This window comes from Tachysurus fulvidraco, chromosome 5 (assembly GCF_022655615.1).
Source record: "Tachysurus fulvidraco isolate hzauxx_2018 chromosome 5, HZAU_PFXX_2.0, whole genome shotgun sequence".
Lineage (NCBI taxonomy): Eukaryota > Metazoa > Chordata > Actinopteri > Siluriformes > Bagridae > Tachysurus > Tachysurus fulvidraco.
In genome coordinates this window covers 12,012,890-12,039,075 of record NC_062522.1, presented here as the reverse complement: position 1 = coordinate 12,039,075, position 26,186 = coordinate 12,012,890, and the positions used below count along the sequence as shown (strand labels likewise).

Genomic DNA, 26,186 nt, shown 5'->3' with positions numbered 1-26,186 from the left:
CTTCTAGATTGTTCTAAAGAATTTGGTGGGGGTTTGTTACCTAATCCGTTTCCAGAAAACCAAAAACTTTACACTTTTCCAATAGGATGAACCAATCATATTCCACACCCCTGTGTAATTTATTTAAAAAAAAAATTCTTTTTTTATTTTATTTCCCCTCCACGATTTTTTTTTTTAAATCCATAGCTAATTCTATCTAAAGGTTTTATCATTTAATAAAATATCTATGAAAGTGACAAGTCACAAAAACACAGTGATGTAAATGCATCAACCATCATAAAAAAATATGAAGGGTATATGTATGTCTGTATACACATCAGTAATCCGAAACAATACAGAGAAAAAAGCAGGTATATCAAAAACATGCTTCACAAGCAAATCTTTTTTGTCTCGCTTACAATTTCTGCAGTCTCACCTTTATCTCTACCTGTTCCTCCATTTCCTTAGATTTTATAGTAGTGTACTCCTTCTCTAACCTACAGACATATGAAATGTTTAGCACACTCAAAAAACACCCAAACGCAGCAATTCTCAGAGATCTCAGATTTCACAAACAAATAGGACACTCACTTTTTCATCTTCTTGGCATTGTACTTGACCTGATAGGCGGCCTGGATCACTTTGTCTGGTCCGCTGTCCAACTGATGAGGGATGACTTTCTGAAAGTACTAGAGGACAACAAAATTGTACTTTTCAGAGACGAGACTTTCTAGAAGCAAAACTAAACCTTGACTTTTCACTATGGAGAATAAAAAATTATAGTTGTTTAAAACATTTCTAGGTTCCCTTTAAGTGACTACAGGCAAGTTGCTGCAGGTCCACGGAATAAAACAAGCATGGTGAAAAGTGCAGAAATTACTTATGGCTAGGTATCTATGAGCAAATGTCTGTGACCAAGAAAATTGACATGTAAAACATGTCTTTAATAACATGAGCAAACTTGCCAACATAAAGTAACATGTACGCTGACTAACAGGGTTTACAGAAGATTGTGTCTTTCAAGCCAGCAAAATAACATGTATTGTGATTATGAGCAAATTAATAGATCTTGAAAGCATGCATTAAATTTGCACAAGTCTGTTTCTGCCACGTAATAATGCAATAATAACGTATACATGAAAGATTTATCAATGCCTCTTAATGCGACGACACAGAAAAGTTGTTTTTTCTATACTAGATATAATATTAATAGCACTCTTGGCCTATGATTACACTGACATTTATCAGACACAATAAGTCCCATTTTATTGTCAACATTTTTATCTCATTACAAACATACTCTTTACACTCTTGCACGTTCTTCATTCTTTTGTAAATGTTGTTAAACGTTGTTTATTTGCATGCATAGTCTAACTGGGACTGGATGGGTTGTCAATTCACTGCAATTATCACATGTATTTGGGATCTTAATAAATGTGGACCTGAATATCCAATGACATAAAACAAAAATAAACCAGGGGCATCCATACCTGTAACATGCCCTCCATGTCCAGCTGGATGAGCTCAGCGTGATTCATCTGAAGGATTGCCAGGCCCACACGGAACACTATCTCCAAACCCTTCCATCACAAGAAGAGAGAAAAATCATCAGTAACGTGTCTGCAATAAACCCTGCCATCCAGCAGAGGGCAGACTTTGCTCACATTTTAACAACGTGAACCATGATTATCTTTCAATAAGAAGCAGCCAAAAATGAATAGAGGACTAGAGAAATATTAAAAATACATATTCAGTTATTTATATTATATATTCACCTGTAAAACCAGCCTGTACCATGTGTACAGGTTTTCTCACCTCACACATAAATATGTCGAAGATTCTTGTAGCAACAGGGAGAGGAAAGGAGGTGAGAAAGATGGTGAGAAACCAGGATGATGCATACATGGAGGTGTGGAAACTCTGGGCCTGGAAATGTATGTGCAGTTCAGGTAGCTGCTCCTAATGGGAGAGAACAGTGACGTAGTACTACAAGCACTTGTAGAAGCATACAGAATATTCAGTGAAGATATCAAATCTATGCTCCTGCTTATAATACTTATGCACCATTACATACTGTTAGCTTGTATGTAATTGTTCATTGTGCTGTTAAAAGGTGAAGCTCGGCTGTAGTATAAAGCATTCTGGAAGAATCGCCCTGAATTGTTGACTCTACCCATCTTATTCTTAACATCTTAACTTTGACCAGTTTCCCAAAGTGTCATCACACCATGATCTTACCAACACGATGCTTTGCAACATCAAGGTTATGGTTTTCCTGTTTATCCCCTCTAGCTTCTTCTGAGTTTGCCTCATTTCCCCTGTTTATTGCTCTCCTTAAGTCTTTTGCCTGACACCTTCCTCTAGGCAGAGTTATAGTTGTGCCACATTCCTTCCACATTGTAATAATAGATTTAATGGTGGGAAATTTCAAGGGGGCTATAATGCTTATTCACAACAATGAAAATTCACATGTTCTGTCTGAGACTTTTTTGTATATTAACCAAAAATGATCTACAGTCCCATATCCTGTAGTCTAGATCAGTGCTGTATAAGTGCATTTAACCACCATGCAGCTCACAACCCTAACATCTAACCCTACTAGTCTGGCTCTCAGTCTCTAAACATTAAAACCAGAAACATATGTGGAATAAACGTTCTGGTAAACCTGGACTAGGTGCGTTGTTTGGAATGTGTGAAAGACAAAAGATGCTTTCAGCACTTACCTGAATCATGCATTCGAACTGGTACATGCAGAGACCCAATTCCGCCATGCTGGGTTTGAACAGTTCCCTCAGACGGTAATCCTGCATGAGCTTTACAAACACACAGAATGCCTCCTCTTCTGGCATCTAACAAAACAAAAATGCATTAAAAAAACTCTATACAGTTATCGTAAACGGTCTTTAGATTATAGATTGTGCGTTTTGATACATTTACAAAACGATCCATATCACACCAGACTCACAGATCGAGCAGGTTAACTTGCACAGTTCAGACATTTGAATTTAAGGTTGTTACATATGGTTTCGGAAATGTAGTCACCTGCATGAGCAGCAAGCCGACAATGAAGGCACTCCCCTGGCAGTATCCCACTTCCCTGTCCACCAATGAGTAGGCCTGCAACAACAGGAAGAGAAATCGACTGAGAGTGTAAGTCACAAAACAATTCACTCTTTACAAAAGACAGTCTCAGATTCAATTAGAAGAGTAAAGACTGTAGACTGAATTGTATTTCATAACACTTACGTCTGCAGCATCACCTAAACTGTGCAGATCGTTAAAACCCAAAGCACGTTCGCATCAGAACCAAATTATTAAACAGAATATCCAAAGCAAATAAGATGTAATAAATAAACTGAATGAGAAATTCCACACAATACAGTTGGAGTTTTTACAATATTTAACTACAGTATTCTCATGGTCATATTTCTTTTTGAACACAATGAGCCTCAATAACATTCATTTACCTGAGAATTGCATCATTCATGAAAATTTTGTTAGATTGATACAAAAACAATCATAATATTCTATAAGAGCTCCTGAGTTGAATAGTATAAATTTACATATAAGACTCCCTAGAGCCTTTACAGAATCAGATGTCTAACTAGAAAAAAAAGCCAGACACACAGACACACACTCATACACACAGACAGACACACTCATACACACAGACAGACACACAAATACACACAGACAGACACACAAATACACACAGACAAACACACACAAATACTGCTATCCCAATTCTAATGAAATCTATCTTCAGTCCAGCAGCCCTGCTGCTTAAGCACCCTGCTATCCTGCTTTATTCACAGGTTTATTCAGCAAACACAGTGTGATGAGTCAAGACCTGAAAGTGTGTTTATCCTGAATCAGCTGGAATATAGGGGAAATTAGACAGGAACTAAGCAAGACACTGTCAGCAGGCACCAGAGCTTCAGTCAACTAAACAAAGAAAATATGATGACAATAGGAGTTGTGTGTTTCTTTGTGCTTGCTGAAATGCAACATTAGCTATAATATGAGCTGTTTAGCTAAATACATCAAGCACTGCTGTGTCCACGGGTCCAGCATGTTTTCCAGGCATTAGGTTCCTGTTATTGTTAAGAAGCCCGACTGGTTTGGAAAAGCAGGAGGAGTAGAGAAGGGGTAATACTAGGTCGGTCTTTCTGTCAAATAAATATCTCAGGACCAGGGTCTGCTCTGGTGTATATCTGACATTATGTATTATTACAGAACAGCAGCTCTGGTGCTAATTTGTTGGTCGGTGCTGTGTTCTGTGCTTCCTGTTATAATAAGTTAATGGTGGTCTGCATATTGAGGTCACAGGGGGTTCATTGCTTATAAGTGTATAAGTGCATCACTTAAAATGGCATTGCACAGTACTGATGACTTGTAAGACTACAACATTCTGCATTGACACCAACCTCAATTATAGATTGCTGTACAGCTAAGTTCAGTATACTAAGTAGTTTCAGTGGCCAAGAGTGATAGTAAGAAGCAGTCGGTACTAAAGCAGTGAAGTTCTGAATCAGTAAACGGTCATTAAAAAGCAGGAGAGTCGAAGAGAACGTACCTTCATGACGTTAAAGAGCACCTCTTGGCCCAGGCTGTCCTTCTCCTTAAAGAACTCATGCTCGGGGTATGTACGAGCGATGTCTCTGCGGATCAGCTTCTCGCAAGGTGACGTCATCTTCAGCAGTTCTGAGTACTGGTCCTTTATGGGCAGATTCTGTGCGCTACAGAGAAGCTGCCACACTATCGCACGGAAGTGATGTGGGATACCCTTCCTGACCAGTTCCTGTACAGAGGTGTGATGTAAAGACATCCAAGTTTTATTATAATTGTAAATACTGAGTGTATAATAATGATCACATCTGGTTTATTGAGTGTTGCTAAACAAGAGTACGATATAGGCAATATGCAAAATATGGCAAAAAAAATAAAAGCTGTGAGTAGGAACACCATTTCATTAGGCAGTACAGTCGAAACCGATAATAATAACTGAAAAAAAGCTTCTGCATATGGCCAATTACCAAGAGCTCTGTGGCTCTTTAAGGATCCATGATTCTAAATATAGCGACGGTTTGAGGTGCTCAGCAAAGGCCTGGAGTTTTCCTACACAATGCTGTGGCAGGACTTTATTAAACTGGCAAAGAGAATACTGAATTAGGCTTGTAAGGTCTACAGCTGGTCAGTCCACACACACACACACACACACACACACACACACACACACACATTCAGGCAGAGGCACAGATGTGCATGCTCACAAAGGCACACATGCATGTACACAAAGGAGCACAAACAAATGCTATGTGTTTGCCACACACGTGTGCCGGCACACACAGACACACAAAGACACACACACAGACACACACGGACAGATACACACACAGACACACACACACACAGACACACACAGACAGACACACAGACAGACAGACACACAGACAGACACACAGACAGACAGACACACAGACAGACAGACACACAGACACACACAGACAGACACACACACAGACACACAGACAGACAGACACACAGACAGACAGACAGACACACAGACAGACAGACAGACAGACAGACACACACACAGACAGACAGACAGACAGACAGACACACAGACAGACACACAGACAGACACACAGACAGACAGACACACAGACAGACAGACACACACAGACACACACAGACACACACAGACACACACAGACACACACACAGACACACACACAGACACACACACAGACACACACAGACACTTTGTTCTACATGTTGCTTACAGTCTTGGATTTTTCAGGTTTACCAAATATGCTGGACCTTTTAAAGAGCAAGGCTTTTCATTACATTTTTTTTATTTAGGGAGAAGGTTAAGCACAGCTGCATGATGAAATCCCCCTATACTGTTTATGTTGCTGTTTATAACGGTCATAGGAAGATGATTCAAATGTCACTAGTGCTCTTTATGACATCTCTGAATGACTGACCAAGTTATGACCTTATTTGAGCCATTAGTGGTTTCTGAACTCTGATCAGATAACTTCCTGTTGTGCACTCACCCACACACCCACTCGATGACCACGAAGCTAATACATAGCTAAACACGCAAGCTTCTTCCCATATGGCTCAATGTTTACGTGACACAGAGGCACAGCAAAAGGGGAGGAACATCAGTATAAAACATCAGTATAAAGCCTTCCAGCTTTTCTAACAATCTCTGCAGTAACTACAAAATAAAGAGTCACGAGCCAAAGAACCGCAGTGCAGTGAGTATATTCATATTCATTATACAAGAGATCCAGGACCACCATGTGTCTACTTGCACATTCTGAATTGTAGAAGTGATTTACTGCAATTATCTATTACTCTAACTCATTCATTTTTTCCTTTGAAAGTAGGCAATGAGAGCAAAATAATGTGCCGTCACTAATAAAACTACGCCATAAAATGCATCAAACTTCACATTTAACTGAGTTTCATGTTTCCTTCACAAAATTTTTACATTATTTTATGCTAATGTCATGCACTAATATGTTTTCCACAGTTTTATAAAGATCCAATGCATGTAATTTGACTTGTTGACGTGTACGTCACTAACTGTCGGTCAAACAGAATCACTTAATGAAGCGCGTTCAAACCCAGGTGATTTCAGAATTGTGAAGAAATAACTCTAATATGAAAATGAACCCTGGTCCAAAGACATGCATGGTAGGTTGATTGGCATCTCTGGAAAATTGTTCGTAGTATGTGAGTGTGTGAGTGAATGAGAGTGTGTGTTTGCCCTGCGATGGGTTGGTACTCTGTCCAGTGTGTATTCTGCCTTGATGCCCGATGACGCCTGAGATAGGCACAGGCTCCCCGTGACCCGAGAAGTTCGGATAAGCGGTAGAAAATGAATGAATGAATGAAAATGAACAATTGGTATAAAAAGCACATCAGCACCAACATGCTCACCTGATTTCAGAACATAATTGGATTATGTTAAGAATACATGAAGAATACATGACCTGATCACATAATTGAAACATTTTTACAAGCAATAAATTCAGGTTCGGATGAGAAACTTAAAATCTTATATGTAATCTATGTTCTCTTAATTCTGACTGGCTGCATATTCCATTTATTTTACTGCGTTATGAAATAAAAAGGGTGAATTCACCCCAGATAGCCTGTCAGTCCATCCCAGGCCTTTACTTTTAACACACCTACAAAGTAGCTAGATAAGAAGCACAATTTTTGATGTATTGATTTGTCCTATCTTAGTGTATTTAAATGAAATAACTTGCTGAGAGGAAGGAAGCTGAACGGTCATTAAAAGTAGTGAGGAAGTTCAAAATCATGTAGATATAGGTCAAGAGCTTCAGTTAACGTTCACATCAGAATGGGGGAAAAATGTGATGTCTGTGGCATGGATGTTGGTACCAGATTGGCTGCTTTGAGTATTTCAGAAACTGCTGATTTCCTGGGTTTCGTCACATACGACATTCTCGAGAGTTTATAATGAATGGTGCAAAAAGTAAAAAACATTTGAGTAGGCGAAAATTCTGTGGGTTAAAATGTCATGTTGATAAGAGAGGACTGTTTTGAGCTGTTAGGAAGGATAAATAATCAGCTTCAACAGAAAAATAAGTAAACTCATCAAACATTGGCGTGAACGTGCAACAGCAGCACTCGAACACATCTGGATTCCATTCTTGTCAGCCAAGTACAGGGATCTTATGCACAACCTCACCAAACCTCCACTTATTCTGTGAAATCTTTCAATTTTCCTTCCTGACTGACAAGAGTGGAACCGGATGTGGTCTTCAGCAGCTGTGGCTCATCCACCACAAAATTTAATGTGTTATGTTTTTTTTAAATCATGCGAAAAGACAAAGCTATATTACGGCAATTATTATTACTAATTTAACATGTGGCATGAAAACACTTTTCTGATCTACAGTATAATGACAGTGTAGTAGTAAGTAACATACTAGATTCGAATTTGTGGTTCTTTTACCTTGAGCTGTTTCTCCTTTTTCTTGCGCACCTCCTCCCACTCGTTGACGATGCGGCCCCATAAGATCCACGTGTCCTCCTCCAGGTGCGAGAGGTTGGAAGAGGCCGAGGAGCTGGACACCAGCGAGGAGCCGCTGTTCCTGCGAGAGCCGTTTACCGAACGCAGGGATTTACTGTCAGTCTCCAACAACCTGCAGAACAAAGCACCAGCCATAGGGAAAACATCAGACATCTGTGGAAAAGTGCATTTTTGGCTGTTTCTAAGCTGTTGGGAAACTTCCTGTGATCTTTGTTTCAAGAGAAACGGAGGAGTTCAGGAGCTATTTAACTTTTGTGAAAGTGATGAAGCCCTACAAATTCAATGGCTTTGATTAAGTACATTGAAACCTGCTTTGCTGATGATACGTTCTCTCGGTGTGTTACTCCCGAGCACCATTCATTTTAATTTGGTTTAAAGCTAAAAAAAAATATATTAAAAGTTACATTAGTAAAAAAGTTAATTTGACTCTTAAAAACTACTTTTAACAGCAGACCAATGATTCAATTTCTTCCTTTTACTGATTACAGTTTACTGAAACACTTGGCATTGACTTCAGTGAGTTTTCCAGAGAATCATGATTCTGACCTTTTGATAAAAGATACAAAGAGCTGACAAACGTTTTCAGGAAGAGAATAGAGAAGGGTTAAAAAATTTTTTAAAAACCTTTAGACCACGAACCCAGAGCAAACATGTCATGCTGAGGCTTTCAGAATATTATTTTATTATATTTTATTTAGTTGAGAACAAATGTTCAACAACCAGAACAAAAATCTACTTCTTACCGACTCCTTTCTTACCGACTCCTTACCGACTTTCTGGAAACACGAGGTTTTACTGGTGTGGAGCTATGTTTAAAAGACCAGGTCCTATATGGATACATGGCATTCTTCAATGCTACAGTATAACTACAGCACAAGCAACTCTGGCTTCATACGTTTAGTGTGGTCAGTTACACAATAAACTGCTGTGTGATATGGAAAGGTGCTAAAAGGCTTTTGCATAGAAAACATAAACAGACAAAGCTGCATACCAAGACTGTAATAACAAGTCTTGATTGATCTCAGTATTTTAAGACTCTACTACTGGAAAGTGTAAACTGATGAATTATGGAAATCAATAATGCTTTATTTGGTCAGACACATCTTCTGAGTGTTTTTTTATGGACTGACCATAAAATTCACTTATTAAGACGATGAATACCCCTGAACATGAGATTACAGCCCATTAGAGATAACAGAGCACTACTTCATGACTGTATATACACCAACACTTTAGATATAAACAGCTGAAAGTTTGGAAATAGTCTGTTTGACAACCTGAGAATGAGCTGGCTTACAATCACTCAAAACTGCAAGTCAACAATATTTGTAGCTGGGTCCAAGGACATGGTCTATGGTGGTAAAAATGTAAACAGTACTCCCATAAACTGTACAAAAGGCTCGACGTTGGAAAGAAGGCCAGGAGTGCACTGAACAGCTCACTCCTCATGTCTTTATAAAGCTAGCTTTGTGCACAGGGGCATTGTCAGGTTGGAACATGTCCTTTGGCTCATGTAAGGAAATGGCAATGCTACAGAATACAAAGATATTTGAGAAAATTGTGTTTCCAACTTTGGAGCAACCGTTTGAAGAAGGCGCACACATAGTTGTCAGAGCGATGTAAATACATTTTTAGCCTTTAGTTTTCTAGCCTTTTTTCTTTGTTTTAGTTTTTTAGTTATCTTATCTGAAGCACTTAGTGGTGTGTAAATGAGATAATCTTGCATGTTTGCTTTCCAGCTACAGGAAAATGTCTGCCATGTCAGTCATAGAGTCTGTTTCTGTAAAACCAGATGGTTCTTAACCATGTATATTGATACCAGATCATACCAGACTCTAGCAACACTGCAGGTCTGAACTGAAAAACAAAGAAGAGGAAGAAAACAAACCAGCACCGTTGTCTAAAGGGCAACACTGGCAGGCTATCAGAATCAGCAGAATTAGTTCAGTGCCGACAAGTTCACAGAGCACACACGCACTCTCACACAGACACTCACACACACACACACACACTCACACACACAAAAAAGCCATGGAAATCTGATCTCGGAAAAAGAGCGGGGGCCAGCCCTCTCAAGCTACGAATCCGGTTACAGATTTGAAGAGAGGTACAGAGGGCGACTGAACTGAAGGAACCATTGCATGTAGGAAGCATTTCGGTGATCTCAGACTCATACGTAATGTATGAGTTTAGGTTTTAATAATCCGTGTTGAATTTTTTATTCCGTAACAAAACTAAAGGACAAATTAAACATGCAAATTAAACTCATCGTGACAAACTTTAAACTAACCTCAAGTTATTGAAGCCTAATTTCAGAAAAAGCTTATGAGTCAATTATCTTAGTAAAAAGCACTTGGCTGCATTTACTCAGCAATAACAGCTGGTCTATTAAAGCCACTAAAAGGAGTCTGACTGAGAATGATCAAATTCGAAAGCTACAATTAAATGGATGTAAATATGAACTCTGCAAAACGTCTAAAATCAAAAGATCTCTGCTGAAAGCAATGCAATGTATTTAGGACCACGGGGGGGGGGGGGGGGGGGGGGGGGGGGGGGGGGGGGGGGGGGGGGGGGGGGGACAGTACGATTAAAAACACAAACATACATTATTATAAAAACCAAGAGCATAAAAATACATTTAGAATGGCGAGTTGGCCGATGACAATGTTTTGTTTTTTTTTTCATAACGATAAGCCGGCAAAAAGCCAATATATGTCTTCATTCAGGCTTATTTTAGTCTGAAATTAACTGTTCGAATAAGATTTTACCAGAGAAGCAGCTACAACACACCTGTGGTATCAATCTCGATGCCTGCTCATCGCAAAGGTCTAGATCTTCTTTTTCGTCTGTATAAATCTACTTAAAACATGAAGGAAGCTAAAAAGAACTTTTACTGTGACCTTGACACCGTTTCTTCTTCTTCCATCTAAGGAAGTTTTTCCTTGCCATAGTATATTGGGATAAATACAAACATATTTAAATACAAGTCTTATATTACGTTTGATCTTTTGCATCATATTAATCTTTGTAAAATCTTAAACTTATTGTACTATATTTCTTATGTTCTGTGAAGCTGCTTTGAGGTAATGTTCAGGGTGAAATGTACGATAAAAAAAAATTTAATTGAATTTTAATCCAAAATCTATAAATTCTAGATAAATCCTACACAAATCCAACCACGCTCTCTTGAGATATCGCACTAACGAGAATCTAAGACAGACGCACGGACAAAACAATACACTAGCAGCTAGCACGATTCAGCTATTTCTCGTATTAGATAAACCCTACCGCTGCTCATTTATATGAAGAGCTCTGTTGCGGTGTGATGCAATCTACCTTGTCACATTTATCCAAACAGTCGTCCTGTTTATAAAGCCCTCTCTACTAATTCACTATAACCAAATAGAGAAAAATAAAATTCATATAAACGTCAAGTTTGAAGTGCAAAAAATCTGACTTGTGTTCCTGTTAACTCTGCTTTATCCATGATAGTAAACATATAAGAAATCAAGCTACGAGGCATCTACAGTATGGTCAGAGATATGCTTCAAGTCCAGAGTGTGTTAAACGTGGCCTGTCTCAACAAATGATTCACCTCTGGTTAAACAAAGTACAGCGCAGGTTTTCTATCAGAGACTAAGCCAAGTGACTAAAGCTAGGCGAACACAAAAAATGGTGCATTTTATCAGCAGGAAAGGATTATGTGACCAAGTGAAGGGAAGCAGAAACAATAAACAAACCAGACACACAGAACAGATATGAATCGTCTCGCAGTCGGCCGGGATTTTGTCTAACCAGAGCTAATCATAAGAAAAATAAAAATAACAAATAACAAATCATCATATCAACATGACAGTGAAGTATGTGATCCATGTAGCCAGTAACAGAATGTCATTACACAAAAATGCAAACAAACCCTTGTACTGCATTGGTGATATCAGTGCAGTGGCTGTCGGGTCTCAATGGCATTTTGATAGTGCCGTCATGTCATCATGGTAAAAAACGCTGTGTACCGAGTTGTACTGTAAAAAAAAAAAATAGATAAAAAAATAAAATGCTGGACTGTTATAACCGCAGACATTTGGAGAGAAAACAAACAAAATACTTCACTTAATTTCATTCACACTAAATAATATCAATCTGCCAAATTACAGTGAATTTTTATTGGATTTCTATAAAACTTTATCAAAAATATTTGGAGGTACTCAGATTCTCACCAGGTCGTTTAAATTCTCATGCTGGTGTGCAGCTGCTTTTAATGGCAAGATGTGGATCAGAGTTTGTATCTCTCTTAAGTCAACATTCTCTCTCTCTCTCTCTCAATCTCTCTCTCTCACTCACACACACACTCTCTTATCTAAGTTAACAGACCTTCAACCTGTGTGTTGGAAGACCAACATGTCTATCACAGTTGCGTTTGCGCATGTGTGTGAACGCCATGCCAGTTTCCAAAATATACGGTCTGTATTTTCATGTTTTGCTCTGTAGCGCTAGTGTCCTACTTTCAGAAAAGAGCACAAATGTGTACTTTTAGCCGTGTGTGGGCGCTTCCTTTAGAATTTCTAATTTACCATGATCACTGATCCTGTGTTCCAACATTAGAGTTGATCTGAGACACAGAAAACCCTGAGCACATGCTGTCTTCCTCCATTAGCAAGAGAGCCTGAGGAGTCTAAACGCCCTCACTAGTGCTTTAAATGTACACAATTTAGGATAAAAGTAGTACAGCGATTCTCTCTCTCTCTTTCTCTCTCTCACACACACACACACACACACACACACACACACACACACACACACACACACACACACACACACACACACACACGCACACGCACACAAAAGCAGGTTTTAAACAATTGCCTGTTCACCTGAAACTTCTTAACCAAATACATTTACTGGCAGGATCTCTGCATATTCAAACATAGCACTGCTCAGGTGCTACAGGCCATAACTGCTTCCCATAATGATCAGAGCAGTGTACAATAAAGTATTACACAGCTCCAGTACTGCTGGCCCACCGAAATATATTTGTTTACTTCAAACTGAATCACAGACAGAGATCTAACTGCTAATGTATCCACTGGTTTCAGGTTGCTAAGCAGTAACAGCTCTGACTAACACAACAGCGCGACCTCAGCATTATCAATCCAGCAACGGTAAAGAGAAAGCAGACCACTGTATGACTCAGCTCTTGTTCAGGGTTTCCCCAATTTGTGCTATGTACTTTCCAGGGATATTTTACGTCGATTTAAAGCTACAGCAGAAAGAATGTCTTTCTTAGAGAACAACATAAAGTTACAATATGATGTTCTTGAGCTGCTGAGTCATGCACAATTTCCTATAATAATAATTGTGTTAGTGGAAGCAGGTGTAAAATTTCAACACGCAAACACACACAGACACACACAGACACACACACACACACACACACACACACACACACACACACACACACACACACACACACACACACACACACACACACACACAAAAAACAAGCTCCACAATGACTGGCAGAACACACAGCCAATAGGAAAAAAGAGAAAGTGTAAACAAACAAACGAGAAACAATGCTGAACTAATAAGAAAAAAGGATTAAGAATTAGGAGTGTTAACAATGAACGAGTCGAATTTGTATTATTACTTAGTGCACTAACACTGTCCAGTTCGAGTTAGATTTTTTTTTTTGATAGTCTAGATAAAAAATACATAAACAAACACACAGAAATGGCCCTGTGTTTTCCCTTTGTATCCCTACTCTATATTTTAGTCAGCTGGCTCGGTCACTGGCTTCTTATAACCCCTAAGATGTACAGACCTTGATTACACATTCACATTTCTCTTCTTTTCCCTTCAGCTAATGAACGTTAGTTGACGTGTTCATTCTGTAGGACGCGTAATGCCCGAGTGTAAGATACTGTTTCTCTTAGTGTCTAGTAATCAAAAGTGGGTTATTTCCTATAGTAGCATGAATTGAGGTATTTCATTCCTCTTAAATCACTAACTTTAATTTTTCATGAATCACATAATTTTCAAACGACATGTTAGTTCAACAATCATTCCTTCACCGGCTTCTCTTTTTTCCACTCTCATTAAGATAATAAGACAAAAACACAGCTTATCATGTTACCAAGAAACTGATAAAATACTTCACATGACTCCCAAAGCACTGACACCCAAGACTGCTACCATAAATGTTTAATAAACCTTTCCTTCAACAAATCCATTTGTAGATTTTACTTTGTTAGAAAATTTACTTTAATGTTTATCACGAGGAGGGGGGCACAGTGGCTTAGTGGGTAGCACGTTCACCTCACACCTCCAGGGTCGGGGTTCGATTCCCGCCTCCGCCTTGTGTGTGCGGAGTTTGCATGTTCTCCCTGTGAACATGAGTGTTCTCCCTGTGCCTCGGGGGTTTCCTCCGGGTACTCCGGTTTCCTCCCCCGGTCCAAAAACATGCATGGTAGGTTGAGTGGCATCTCTGGAAAAAAAAAATGTCCGTAGTGTGCGATTGCGTGAGTGAATGAGAGTGTGTGTGCCCTGCGATGGGTTGGTACACTGTCCAGGGTGTATCCTGCCTTGATGCCCGATGACGCCTGAGATAGGCACAGGCTCCCCGTGACCCAAGGTAGTTCAGATAAGCGGTAGAAAATGAGTGAGTGAGTGAGAGTTTATCACGAGGCCTTAATTATCGCCCTTTTAAGACCCTGTGAATGTGAATGAGCAATTATTATAAAAATGATAACTTAGAATCATATAAACCAATCGTTTATGTTACAGACGGAACTACGGTCAGAGTCGTGCTGCTATACCTAATGAAAGAACACTGCTGTGTTATGTTACTTTTTACAATGTCTAAAACCCTCAAACACATTTTACTCCATCTTTCTAAATTTAGGATGGTGTTGATTAGATGCCAAGCTGACTCGAGAGAGAAAACTACAAGTCACTGCAGGGTATAAAGAAATGAGTCCTCTTAAAGAAGTCTTAGCTCTGATGTGTGTTTGCTACACTAAGAATAGTTTGCATTGGAGCTGTATAAGAGCAGCAGGTGGATAGAACCGTGTTAAACATGGACTTTGTGCTACATGAAAAGGACCCAGCTGTGGCCAGGGCTGCCTCTGCATAGCTGGGGTCGGAGGGCAGATAGCCTAAACACCACTCCTACAGACACATCAGGGCAAAAATCAAAGGTCAACTCTGGGCAAGAGACCAAAACCAACTGCACACACAAAGAGCCAGAACAACCTTTATGAGCTGGACATATTTATTAGGATGGCCTGTTTCCCTGAGAAGAGAGAATTCCCATCCCAGAAATTTCCTGGTTAACCTCTGATAAAGAAATCCATTATAGAAGAACTAATCCTACATTTCTACACACTGCTGTTTATACTGTTCTGTAAACATTTATAAGGATCAACATTAAGATAGCAGACAGCCTAAAGGAAAGTCAAGGGCATTCTCCATTAACATAAGGTTACATTATGCAAAATAATAGCAAAAATACAGCACTCGTTATTACATGGTGTTATGTTTAATGTATGCTGCCTGAGTGTTGTTCCTGAAAACACAAGTTGCAATGATTTGCCTCAAAGCTCTATTTTCTGAACTACTGAAATCCACTGGTAGCTTGATAATAAATCAGACCTTCTGTTTGCTCAGAACTAAAAAAACAGAACCATGGCGTTAACGACAGACCGGCTTTAACCCAATGCCCGTTCACTGTGAAATCAACACAATCAAGTCAAAGATCAGTTCTCTGACCAGCTTGGCAAAGGAATAATTAGTAAATAAAACATTATTATACATTATTCAGTAGATATTCAGTACACACTAAAGCCATGACGTAGGATTTATCCTAATACAGGCTTTATGCAATAATACTGACACAAATCTATATTGTATAGATTATACAACACATTTCTGATGATGATGATAATGATAACTCAAACCACTGCAAAATCAATACACTGTATATCAATATATATTAACTTTTTTTTTCCAGTGTCCTAAATGCCTTCAATGGCAACATTATTAATATGTTAAGATCGTCTGGTGGTAGATTATGACTTAAGATGTTTAGACTGAATAATGAATGAGTTTCATCACCACCACTTCTACTACTGTCTCACTTCCATGTTAAATGCATGAATCTTCTGCACATGCTTCTGTATCGATTTTTAGACGTGAAAGTGTCTTACATGAAGCACAGTATATGGGAGTTGATTTTAACCTGTGCTTCAGACCTTGATCAAGCCTGACAGGAATCAAAACAGGGGTGCTTGCATAAATTAAGATGTGTCCCAAATGTTGAGGAGTATGGATGTTAACACCCCGGTTCTGACTCGTGCCATAACATAATGCATAGTTAGGAGTTAATTAATACTAAATCAGAAGTATTAAATAAGCATGCTTTGAGACAGTTTGAGTCATTCTGTGTTTGCTACACCTCTGGTGCTGCTGTTTAGCTGGTGTAAGAAGTCACAGGCCAGCGGTTCCAAATATCTCACCTGCCCCATCATCCTCCCACAGCTGGTAGCTGTAATGTGACAGTGGAGTGTTAGATACTGGGTGAAAATGAGCAAATTTACAAAATAAAATTCGTTTCACTCTGGATAAATGTGCTTGATTTGTAAAGTGTCACAAGCAAGTTTAGCGCAAGATGATACAAATTGGCTTGACTCAATTTCCCCTAGCCTTCAATCACTCAGCATTTCTTTAGCAATCGGAATATATACTATATACATTGGTGGGTGCTAAAAAAGTAGTAAGTATTACAGCGGTCATGGACAACAACCACTGTGAGAACTTAAAGATATGTACTTTTGTATTGATAAAATGTGTATGATTGTGTCTCTTGTATTAGCACAGGAAACGCATTATGCAAACCTGCTACATTTCCACTTTCATTAGTAAACATGTATGCAAATCTAATGCATCGATCTGCAAGCTTGATTCTGCTGTTGTCACTTCTTAAAAACGGTTGGTTTTTTTCTCCCAATCAGCTCCTGTCACCTCATTAACGATGCACTACTGCATTTAAAAGTCATCTCTCATCTCTGAACAGTTATCATAGTGCCTGTTTAGAGTCTTGCCACCTTCCCTTCATTATAAAACTAAGGTATAATGAACAGTATCCAGTCTAACAAGACCTCATGACTTATTTCTCATGACGCACTGCAAGTATGTACCCAAACGCATGACGAAATTGCTGCATGCTCCTTGTTGGATTACCAAAGTTTTAAAATGAGTATATAAAGAAATAAAAGAGTAACACACAAACCCATAGCAACACAGTGAGCAGCTCTTATGGCAAACCTGCAAAAACTTAAGGTGAGTTAAGGTAAGTGGTGAGAGTATAAAACAGAGATGAAGAGAGAGAATCACAGAGTCGCTGTAAACACCATACTGTATCAGTAAATCAGGTTTGTAGCTGTTCTTTCTTTTGTCACATCATGCTCTGTGTGAATTACGACAATGTTTTCTCACATAAAAGTGTTCAATACTGGTATAGCGCACACCTTTACAGTCAGTATATACAAATAGCTATTATCCCCTACTACTCCATGGAAGATGGAAGATGGCGGCGCGGCAGTAGCACGCAGCGGCCTCTCCGGATTCAATACGGTGCTAATTACGTTTTTAAGTTTTTATTTACGGTTTTGAGCCCGACCATTGCTTCCACAGACGATGCCATTACCACAGCCCTCCACTTAGCCCTCACTCATCTGGACAATAAGGACACTTATGTACGAATGCTGTTCATAGACTTTAGTTCAGCATTCAATACAATCATCCCTCAGCACCTGATTGGGAAGCTGAGCCTGCTGGGACTAAACACCTCCCTCTGCAACTGGATCCTGGACTTCCTGACTGGGAGACCTCAGTCAGTCCGGATCGGGAACAGCATCTCCAGCACCACCACACTGAACACTGGAGCTCCTCAAGGCTGCGTGCTCAGTCCACTGCTGTTCACTCTGCTGACTCACGACTGTGCAGCAATGCACAGATCGAATCATATTATTAAGTTCGCCGATGACACGACCGTGGTGGGTCTCATCAACAAGAACGACGAGTCAGCATACAGGGAGGAGGTGCAACAACTAACTGCCTGGTGTAGAGCCAACAACCTTTCTCTGAATGTGGACAAAACTAAAGAGATGGTTGTGGACTTCAGGAGAGCACAGAGCGACCACTCTCCGCTGAACATCGACGGATCATCTGTAGAGATCGTCAAGAGCACCAAATTTCTGGGTGTTCATCTAGCGGAGAACCTCACCTGGTCACTCAACACCAGCGCCATCACCAAGAAAGCCCAGCAGCGTCTCTACTTCCTCCGAAGGCTGAGAAAGGCACATCTCCCTCCCCCAACCCTGATCATGTTCTACAGAGGGACCATTGAGAGCATCCTGAGTAGCTGCATCACTGTCTGGTTTGGGAACTGTATGATCTCGGATCGCAAAACCCTGCAGCGGATAGTGAGGACAGCGGAGAAGATCATTGGGGTCTCTCTTCCCTCTATCATGGACACTTACACCACACGCTGCCTCCGCAAAGGCAACAGCATTGTGGATGACCCCACACACCCCTCACACACACTCTTCACCCTCCTGCCGTCTGGAAAAAGGTACCGAAGCATTCGGGCCCTCACGACCAGACTGCGTAACAGTTTCTTCCCACAAGCCATCAGACTTCTCAATAACCGAACTGTACTATACTGAGCACAACATACACACACATCATCTGTATGGACTGCACAGACCCTCACAAAACACACACACTGTTTTGCACACTTTTCTGCTGTTTTTGCACATATTGGACAATATCTCAGTCATCTGCTGTTTTTTGCACAACTCCATATATAATCCAAAGGACCTGCTGCTAAGAACCTGCTGCTGTTCATTCTTTTACTGCACAAAATACTGTTTGAACATTCAGTATTTACACCGGTCGGTCGGCGCTGTTTCTGTTACTGTTTATTGTCTTTTGTGTATTGTGTATTGCATTTTTTGTACTTTTTGTATTGTCTTGTAACTTAATGTCTGCACTGTTTTTTGTCCTGCACTGTCTTTTGTCCTGCACTGTCTTGCTTGTCTTGTCCTGCACTGTTTGCACCAGGTTGCACAGTTGCACTTTATGTGGCTGACTACTTACATGTCCTTAGCCCTGTCTTTGTTTTATGTAGCACCTTGATCCTGGAGAAACGTTGTCTCATTTCACTGTGTACTGCAACAGCTATATATGGTTGAAATGACAATAAAAAGCTTCTTGACTTGACTTGACTCTTGCTTGTGTATTAGCCTCCAATATGGTCCACATGGTCTCTTTATGTTATTCCTATTATTTCCTGAACTGAAATGCATTTCATATATACATTAGCATATATAGCATTAAAGAGAGAGAGAGAGAGAGAGAGAGAGAGAGAGAGAGAGAGAGAGAGAGCTAATCCATCTCATAAATCCATTAAACGATGCCTCACCTAGCTCTACATTTACTGCCTAATCTGTTTTAAACCTCAAAAAAGTAAAAAAAAAATAAAAAATGCATGTTTGCAAGTGTCATGTTTTATTCAAGTACAAAACGAATGTCAGTCTAATCACCTGATCTAAACGTCACCTTTACAGAGTGTGTAAGCGCTCTTCTCTAGTTTGATGATGTGATGTTGCAGGAGGACTGCAGAGATTTTGACAGCTGATATCAGGATTATAACCAGAAGTGAAAAAAAGGACTATGACTGTTTCGCTATGAGATGTAATTTTCCAAAAATGTGATCAGATCTTAAAAAAAAAAAAAAAGATTGCACGACTAATGCACTGATCGCGTGCATGTGTGCATTAAAATCATTGGTGTTCTATATTTTTTCTTACCACATTGATTTGTCTCGCTAACACCCACTCCTACAGTCAGCATCATACATTCTGCAGTCTGTTACCCCCAAATCCTTCACACTGCCAGATGCCATCCCCAACCATCTGTGCGTGCACACAATACTGAAGGAACCGTCTAGTAATAGGTTTAAAAATCTTATATTCGCTTTATTGTAATCTAATAAAAAGTATATATTAAAGCTAAAAATTTTACTATATTCAAAGTATTTCCAATTTTTTGCAGTGCACAAACACACAATCATCTATGTGGATATTACACACATAGTACACAGAGGCATTGTACATGTCTGGCATGTCTCACACACACACACACACAGACACACACAGACACACACAGACACACACAGACACACACAGACACACACAGACACACACAGACACACACAGACACACACAGACACACACAGACACACACAGACACACAGACAGACAGACAGACAGACACACAGACAGACAGACACACAGACACACAGACAGACAGACAGACAGACACACACACACACACACACACACACAGACACACAGACAGACAGACACACACAGACAGACAGACACACACAGACAGACACACACACAGACAGACACACACACAGACAGACACACACACAGACACACACACACACAGACACAGACACACACACAGACACACACAGACACAGACACACACACACACACACACAGACACACACACAGACACACACACAGACACACACACAGACACACACAGACACACACAGACACACACAGACACACACAGACACACACAGACACGGCATTGTACAGCAGAATACACAGAGAATTTTGTGAAAACTGGAGAAGAGGGACAAAAGAGAAAGTGGTGCAGCTATAGATCGATCTTGTAGACAGTGCTGTGCTGTTCTCAGTTCACAGACAACACAAAGCTGTCACACAGCAGACGCTCCACCGTGTTAACACCATGTCATTGTGCTTACTGTATCAATGCTCACAGTCAACACCAAGGAGATCTCGCTCTAAATATAGACCACCTCATTAGAGGTGTTACTAAAAACCCTGGATGTCTGTAGCACAATGCCTGTCTGCATTCACAAGACATTAGCTCCTATTAAGAGATAAAGTAAAGTGAAATAAATGTTAAAACTCTGGAATGATTCATTGTACTGACTGTAACTATTCAATATATTGATAACACCTCAGTGATTAAGGCCCACATATGCATGTGATGATCACTTGTTCACACACATCAAGCTTTGTGCTGGACTTTTTTTTGTGCTGGACTTTTTGTGCAGGGTATTTAATCCACCTAATAATGTATGTTAATGACTGTAATGTAGAAGGTGGATTCAGAACCAGAGAGTAACCTACATTTTAGTTACAGCACCGATGTTGTATCTAATCAATGTAAAGTATAATCCTGGCTATACACCAAATAAAAAAAAAAGTGTTGAAGGAAGTTAACTGGTAGCGTTTTTTATTCTTTCTTTGTATTTTTTTAAATAGAATTGCAATGGGGAAATACATAGAAAAAACTGTGGGGCAAGGAAATCTGCTTGCGGGACACAAGGGCTACTGATTTGTCTTCTCCTGGCACAATTTTGGCTTATATCACAACAGATAGTGATTGGCAGGAGCATTTTCTTGGCAACCCGTCAACAGTAAAAGTCTTTTTTTCTTCTGCTACTGGGGTAAAGCAAAATACTTCAGAATGACTCGGTAAAGGATCTAAATTTGATCCAACACTTTAAAATCTTCACACCGAAGTAAATCTGAAGAAATAGACATGACATAAAATTTTGTAGACGTGACAAAAACTATTAATACTGAGCTATGATGCTACACACACACAAACCCACAAACACAAAAAAAAGCAATCTTCTATCAGTAGCTCCTATTCTTCCAGACGAACGTGAGCAGTTGTACCTCTACAAACAAGCAGGGTTTAATGCATTGAGAAAAGAAGAGCTATACTGAGGCAGAGCACAATCTCTTACCTGTTCTGCTCCTCAAGCTTGGCGAGTAGTTCCACTTCATCCGGGCTAAGCTGGTTGGAGGACGGAGTTGACGGAGAAAGGCCGGGCGAGGACAGGGAGACGGTGGACGATCCCACCACCGTGTGCAGTGAGGACGGAGTGGCCACCTGGCTAGCCATCTGACTGACCGTGTGCGACACTGAGTTCTTCACCCATGAAAGAGTCGAACTCAGCTTGCCTGCTACTTTGTCCGTCGCCACCTGTGGACAGTCGATAGTTACATTTGAGCAAGCTTGCATTGTCTGGGTGTAAAAAATAAATAAATAAAAGTCATTAACTTTCAATGTGATTGGTGCAGGATGAGCTTATAGTCATCTGCTTGGTAGCTCAGACACCTGGAACAAGCAGATCTCATGTCTGGACAGCACACTGGAGAATTAATTCATGATTTTGTCCACCCCTGAGCCCTGATGAATGTGTTCATCCAAATAATTCCACTTGAACATTTATGTTGGTAATGCCCACTGACTTGTTTCACTGATGTCGAAGAAGACTACCGTACATCTGCACTTGCTGACTTTAAACACACTGAAAATGAACCACTGCTACACTGCAACACCACTTGTTAAATTCATTCTTATAATCTTTACTTAAAACTTAACAGGACCGTAAGAAAGGCAGCGGCAGCTGATGAATGTGACGGCAGTACGGACACTTGTTTTGGAGATTAAGAGGATGTGAAATTAGATATCATTCTACGCAACCGAAAAAAAAAAGCCTCACAGAACCGCCCCATAAACAGATCGCTGTTTAGATGACAAGTTCCTGTGTTTTTTTTTTTTATTTTATTATAATACAGTTTATAAAGTAACACAGTTTATAAAGCAGAGAATCTGTTATACCAGCTGCACACAGATACAGGGCTAAAAATGTCCTCTATTAAACGCAGACACAGCAGGGCAGGATACAAGCTTGTACAACAGATGTTTCAAGATCATCTCACACTGTGTGAAATCCCACATTCAGGTGTGCATGTCACCGGAAAATAATGCTGAAGGAAGCGAAGGAAGGCTACTGGGGCCTTTAATGTTCTTCCTGGTCATGTGATAAATACATTCAGTCACATGGAACACATCTCATTGTAAGTGTTTTGCTCATATAAAAGCACATAATTATAATATTACATTTATCCATTTTTATAAGTGCTGTACAATATCAGCATTTTTTAAATAAATAAATGCATAAATATTTCAAATAACCAGGTCAAGTTTCCCAAACACAGAAGTAAAAATATGTGCATAACTCAAAAAGAAGAGCTATAAATAACTACAAAATTGAAAAATTCGAAATGATTAATATGCGCTTAGTCATCAGTTATCCCACGCTGATGTTAAAAAAAAAGGAAAAAAGAAAACACTCAGTATTTAGCAAACATGTCATGGGGCTGGGCATTTCTTCTACTAGCCTATTTGCTGAATAAGGACTTCATCAGGACTCTGTCTACTGACAGAAAAGCAAGCACAGCAAGTTACGAAACAAAGACAGCTGGAAGTCAGCTGGATGTGGACCTTACAGCACAGACTCAAACACAACTGGCTCAGGAAACAACCGTTATATAAAATATATATCGACTTCCTCTAACAAAGAGAGTGCTGTCTAGTGCAAAATATATTTTTTTCCCTTCAACTTGCCTTTAAGAATGTTTTTCCCCCCAAAAGAAAAATGTAAGGAAATTATTCTCTGGAATGGGAAGCGAACACAAGCCAAACTGGGAACCAAAGTTAGAGAGACAACTCTGTGCTTGTACAAAGAAATAGAATGTTTTGTGAATAAAGTTACGTTCTAATTTAAACTAAAATACAAAATCCATCCTATATACAGTATATGGTGATGTTTGGGCCACACTGTAGAACTGTGTAATCTAAAAACGTCCTGCATGTTATCCTAGTTATCTTAAATGCTTTATAAATAATTGTATGCTTACCTAAAGAGCACCTCCTTCTTGAGCAGGACTCTCTTAAACAGTATTTCCATCCAAAAGTTGTTTAAAACAAACTGGAATTGAACAATACACACAGAGTATTCAGGCCATCCAACATCTTACTGCCGGTTCACTGAGACTGTAGCCATTTGACAAGCACCTGATTGTCACCGTGTCACTTAGGATCAAAGTGCACACAAAGTAAGCGACCGAAGACAGACAGAGTCGATTAGACAATGTGTGCTAGCATCAGTCGTAGACAATGTGGCATTACAGCTGTAGGGTCTCTGAAGCTGGAATTAACCTAGCAGAAGAAAGCACCGTGTGACGTGTTTGATGTTACCAGTTAAAACACACTTCATGTCGGTAACCCCAGGGGAAGTGTGTCTTCAGATGACAGCCTCCTTCTTATTTGAAAGAAGCACTTCTGCGAATCCAGAGTGAACCAGCTTTCATTTCCGGACAGCAAGTTAAAACTACATGCGTTGAGCTTCGTGATTGTAAAAGTCACGTCTGAGGAGGCAACGGTGCCCACTGAATCCTGAGAAACAATAGATCTGTTCTGGAGAGGGATTTATCACTCCCTGCATGCTACTGATGAAGGAAAGAGCAAGAGAGACGGGTGAAATAAAAAGTGCAAGAGGTGGGGCCTCGACAGGAAGCAAAACACGAGAGCAAAGTGCAGTTAGAAGAAGTACTGTAAACTGAAGGAATACGTATTAAGTAACCAGAAAGATGTCTGAAAAGTGCCTGTGTTTGGATGTGCTCCATAGTGATCCTACTGATACTATCAAGAGATAATGTCAATAGTTTTAATGAGTTATTACAGCGATCGTCAGCATTGTAAAAACGCTTAGAAATTCAAACTTTATGCAGCTCACAAATTTCCCATGTTTTAGGAAATACAACACTCCTGCTTGTTCCACACACACACAAATAAATAAATAAATAAATTATATATATATATATATATATATATATATATATATATATATATATATATATATATATATATATATATATATATATATATATATATATATGTATGAACATTAGTGTGTATTATATAATTATTATTATATGTGTGTGTGTGTGTGTGTGTGTGTGTGTGTGTATAGCCAAGGGTCTTAGTTTCAGATTTGCAGAAGTAGGCAGCATTTTCAGGTCACTAATTATCCAAATTTATTATTTTCATATTGGTTTTATGACTATTTTGGATGCAGTTGAACAGAGAAACCAAACCAATTCCCCTACTGATGAAACAAAAAAAAAAAAAAAAAAAGTCTACGGTAGTTTTCACACTGGACATGTTCCTGTTCCCCCACAAACATCGGTCTGGTTTCTGTCTTACTTGATTTCATCTGTGCATTTGCGTTCATCTGTCTTCATCACAAATGTGTATGGAGTAAAACAATCAACCGTTTTTCTTTTTGTTCATATTTTAAATGCTATGATGTGCAGTAGGGCATCTCACCTCTTCAGTATCCCTCGAAGTTGCTCACTCATGACTAGGGTTGCAAAGGGGCGGAAAGTTTACGGTAAATTTCCGGTAAATATCCGGGACTTTTGGAAATATTCCAAAATGGAAACTTTATGGGAATTTATGGAATTTACAGGAATTTATGGGAATTTTTTGAAAATGTAGGGAAATGTATATAAACTATATCATATACAAACATAAATAAACATTTTGTTTGGTCATAAGAAGACATTTATGCAAGGTAATACACATTTTAAAAATGACGTCTTGACTGATTTAATTGTAAGTAGAATTTTAATTGATTCTTTCACTGAGTAACACAAAAGCAGAATAAACATTATTATGCTTGTAATAAACATAATTAACTTAATAATTGTAATAAACATATTTCTCTATGATTGCTGTCAAATGAAAGCATCCCCCACCCTTACCCTTCTAAAAAAAAAATCAAAATGTAAAATGAAGCATTTCTTTCCTCAAGCTTATTAGTTCTCTGCATGTGGTAACACTCCTAATTTACTGCTTATTAAGAGTTAGTAAGGTAGTTATTAAGTTTAGGTATTGGGTACAATTAAGAATGTAGAATAAGGTAATGCAGAATAAGGCATCAATATGTGCTTAATAAGTACTAATAAATAGCCAATATTCTATTAATATTCATGCTAATAAGCAACTAGTTAAATGACCCTAAAATAAAGTGTTGCTGTGCATCTTATGGAAGTATGCAAGTACATGCAGGGGGTTTGGCCTCAATGGCCCTCCAGTAAGCAGTGTGCTGTGTGCAAGGAATGCAGGGTACAAATTGCATTAAATCTTGTTTTTTTAT

General features: G+C 39.3%; 1 protein-coding gene across 8 annotated transcripts in view; it reads right to left on the bottom strand.

Moving 5' to 3' along the window:
* Nucleotides 1-26,186, bottom strand: part of evi5b (ecotropic viral integration site 5b) — a 59,251-nt gene that overhangs the window by 19,471 nt on the left and 13,594 nt on the right. For 5 of the 8 annotated variants that reach the window (XM_027146356.2, XM_027146357.2, XM_027146360.2 and 2 more), the window contains 9 exons: nucleotides 21,921-22,159; nucleotides 7,982-8,171; nucleotides 4,556-4,780; nucleotides 3,022-3,096; nucleotides 2,703-2,828; nucleotides 1,795-1,938; nucleotides 1,470-1,559; nucleotides 571-668; nucleotides 416-476 (listed from right to left, as the gene is read on the bottom strand). In XM_027146356.2, coding sequence (XP_027002157.1) covers nucleotides 416-476; nucleotides 571-668; nucleotides 1,470-1,559; nucleotides 1,795-1,938; nucleotides 2,703-2,828; nucleotides 3,022-3,096; nucleotides 4,556-4,780; nucleotides 7,982-8,171; nucleotides 21,921-22,159 — 1,248 coding nt within the window. Of the gene's footprint in view, nucleotides 1-415; nucleotides 477-570; nucleotides 669-1,469; nucleotides 1,560-1,794; nucleotides 1,939-2,702; nucleotides 2,829-3,021; nucleotides 3,097-4,555; nucleotides 4,781-7,981; nucleotides 8,172-11,975; nucleotides 12,082-12,276; nucleotides 12,410-21,920; nucleotides 22,160-23,883; nucleotides 24,494-26,186 lie in introns of those variants that run through there. The other 3 variants (XM_027146358.2, XM_047814147.1, XM_027146361.2) reach the window with 3 other exon arrangements.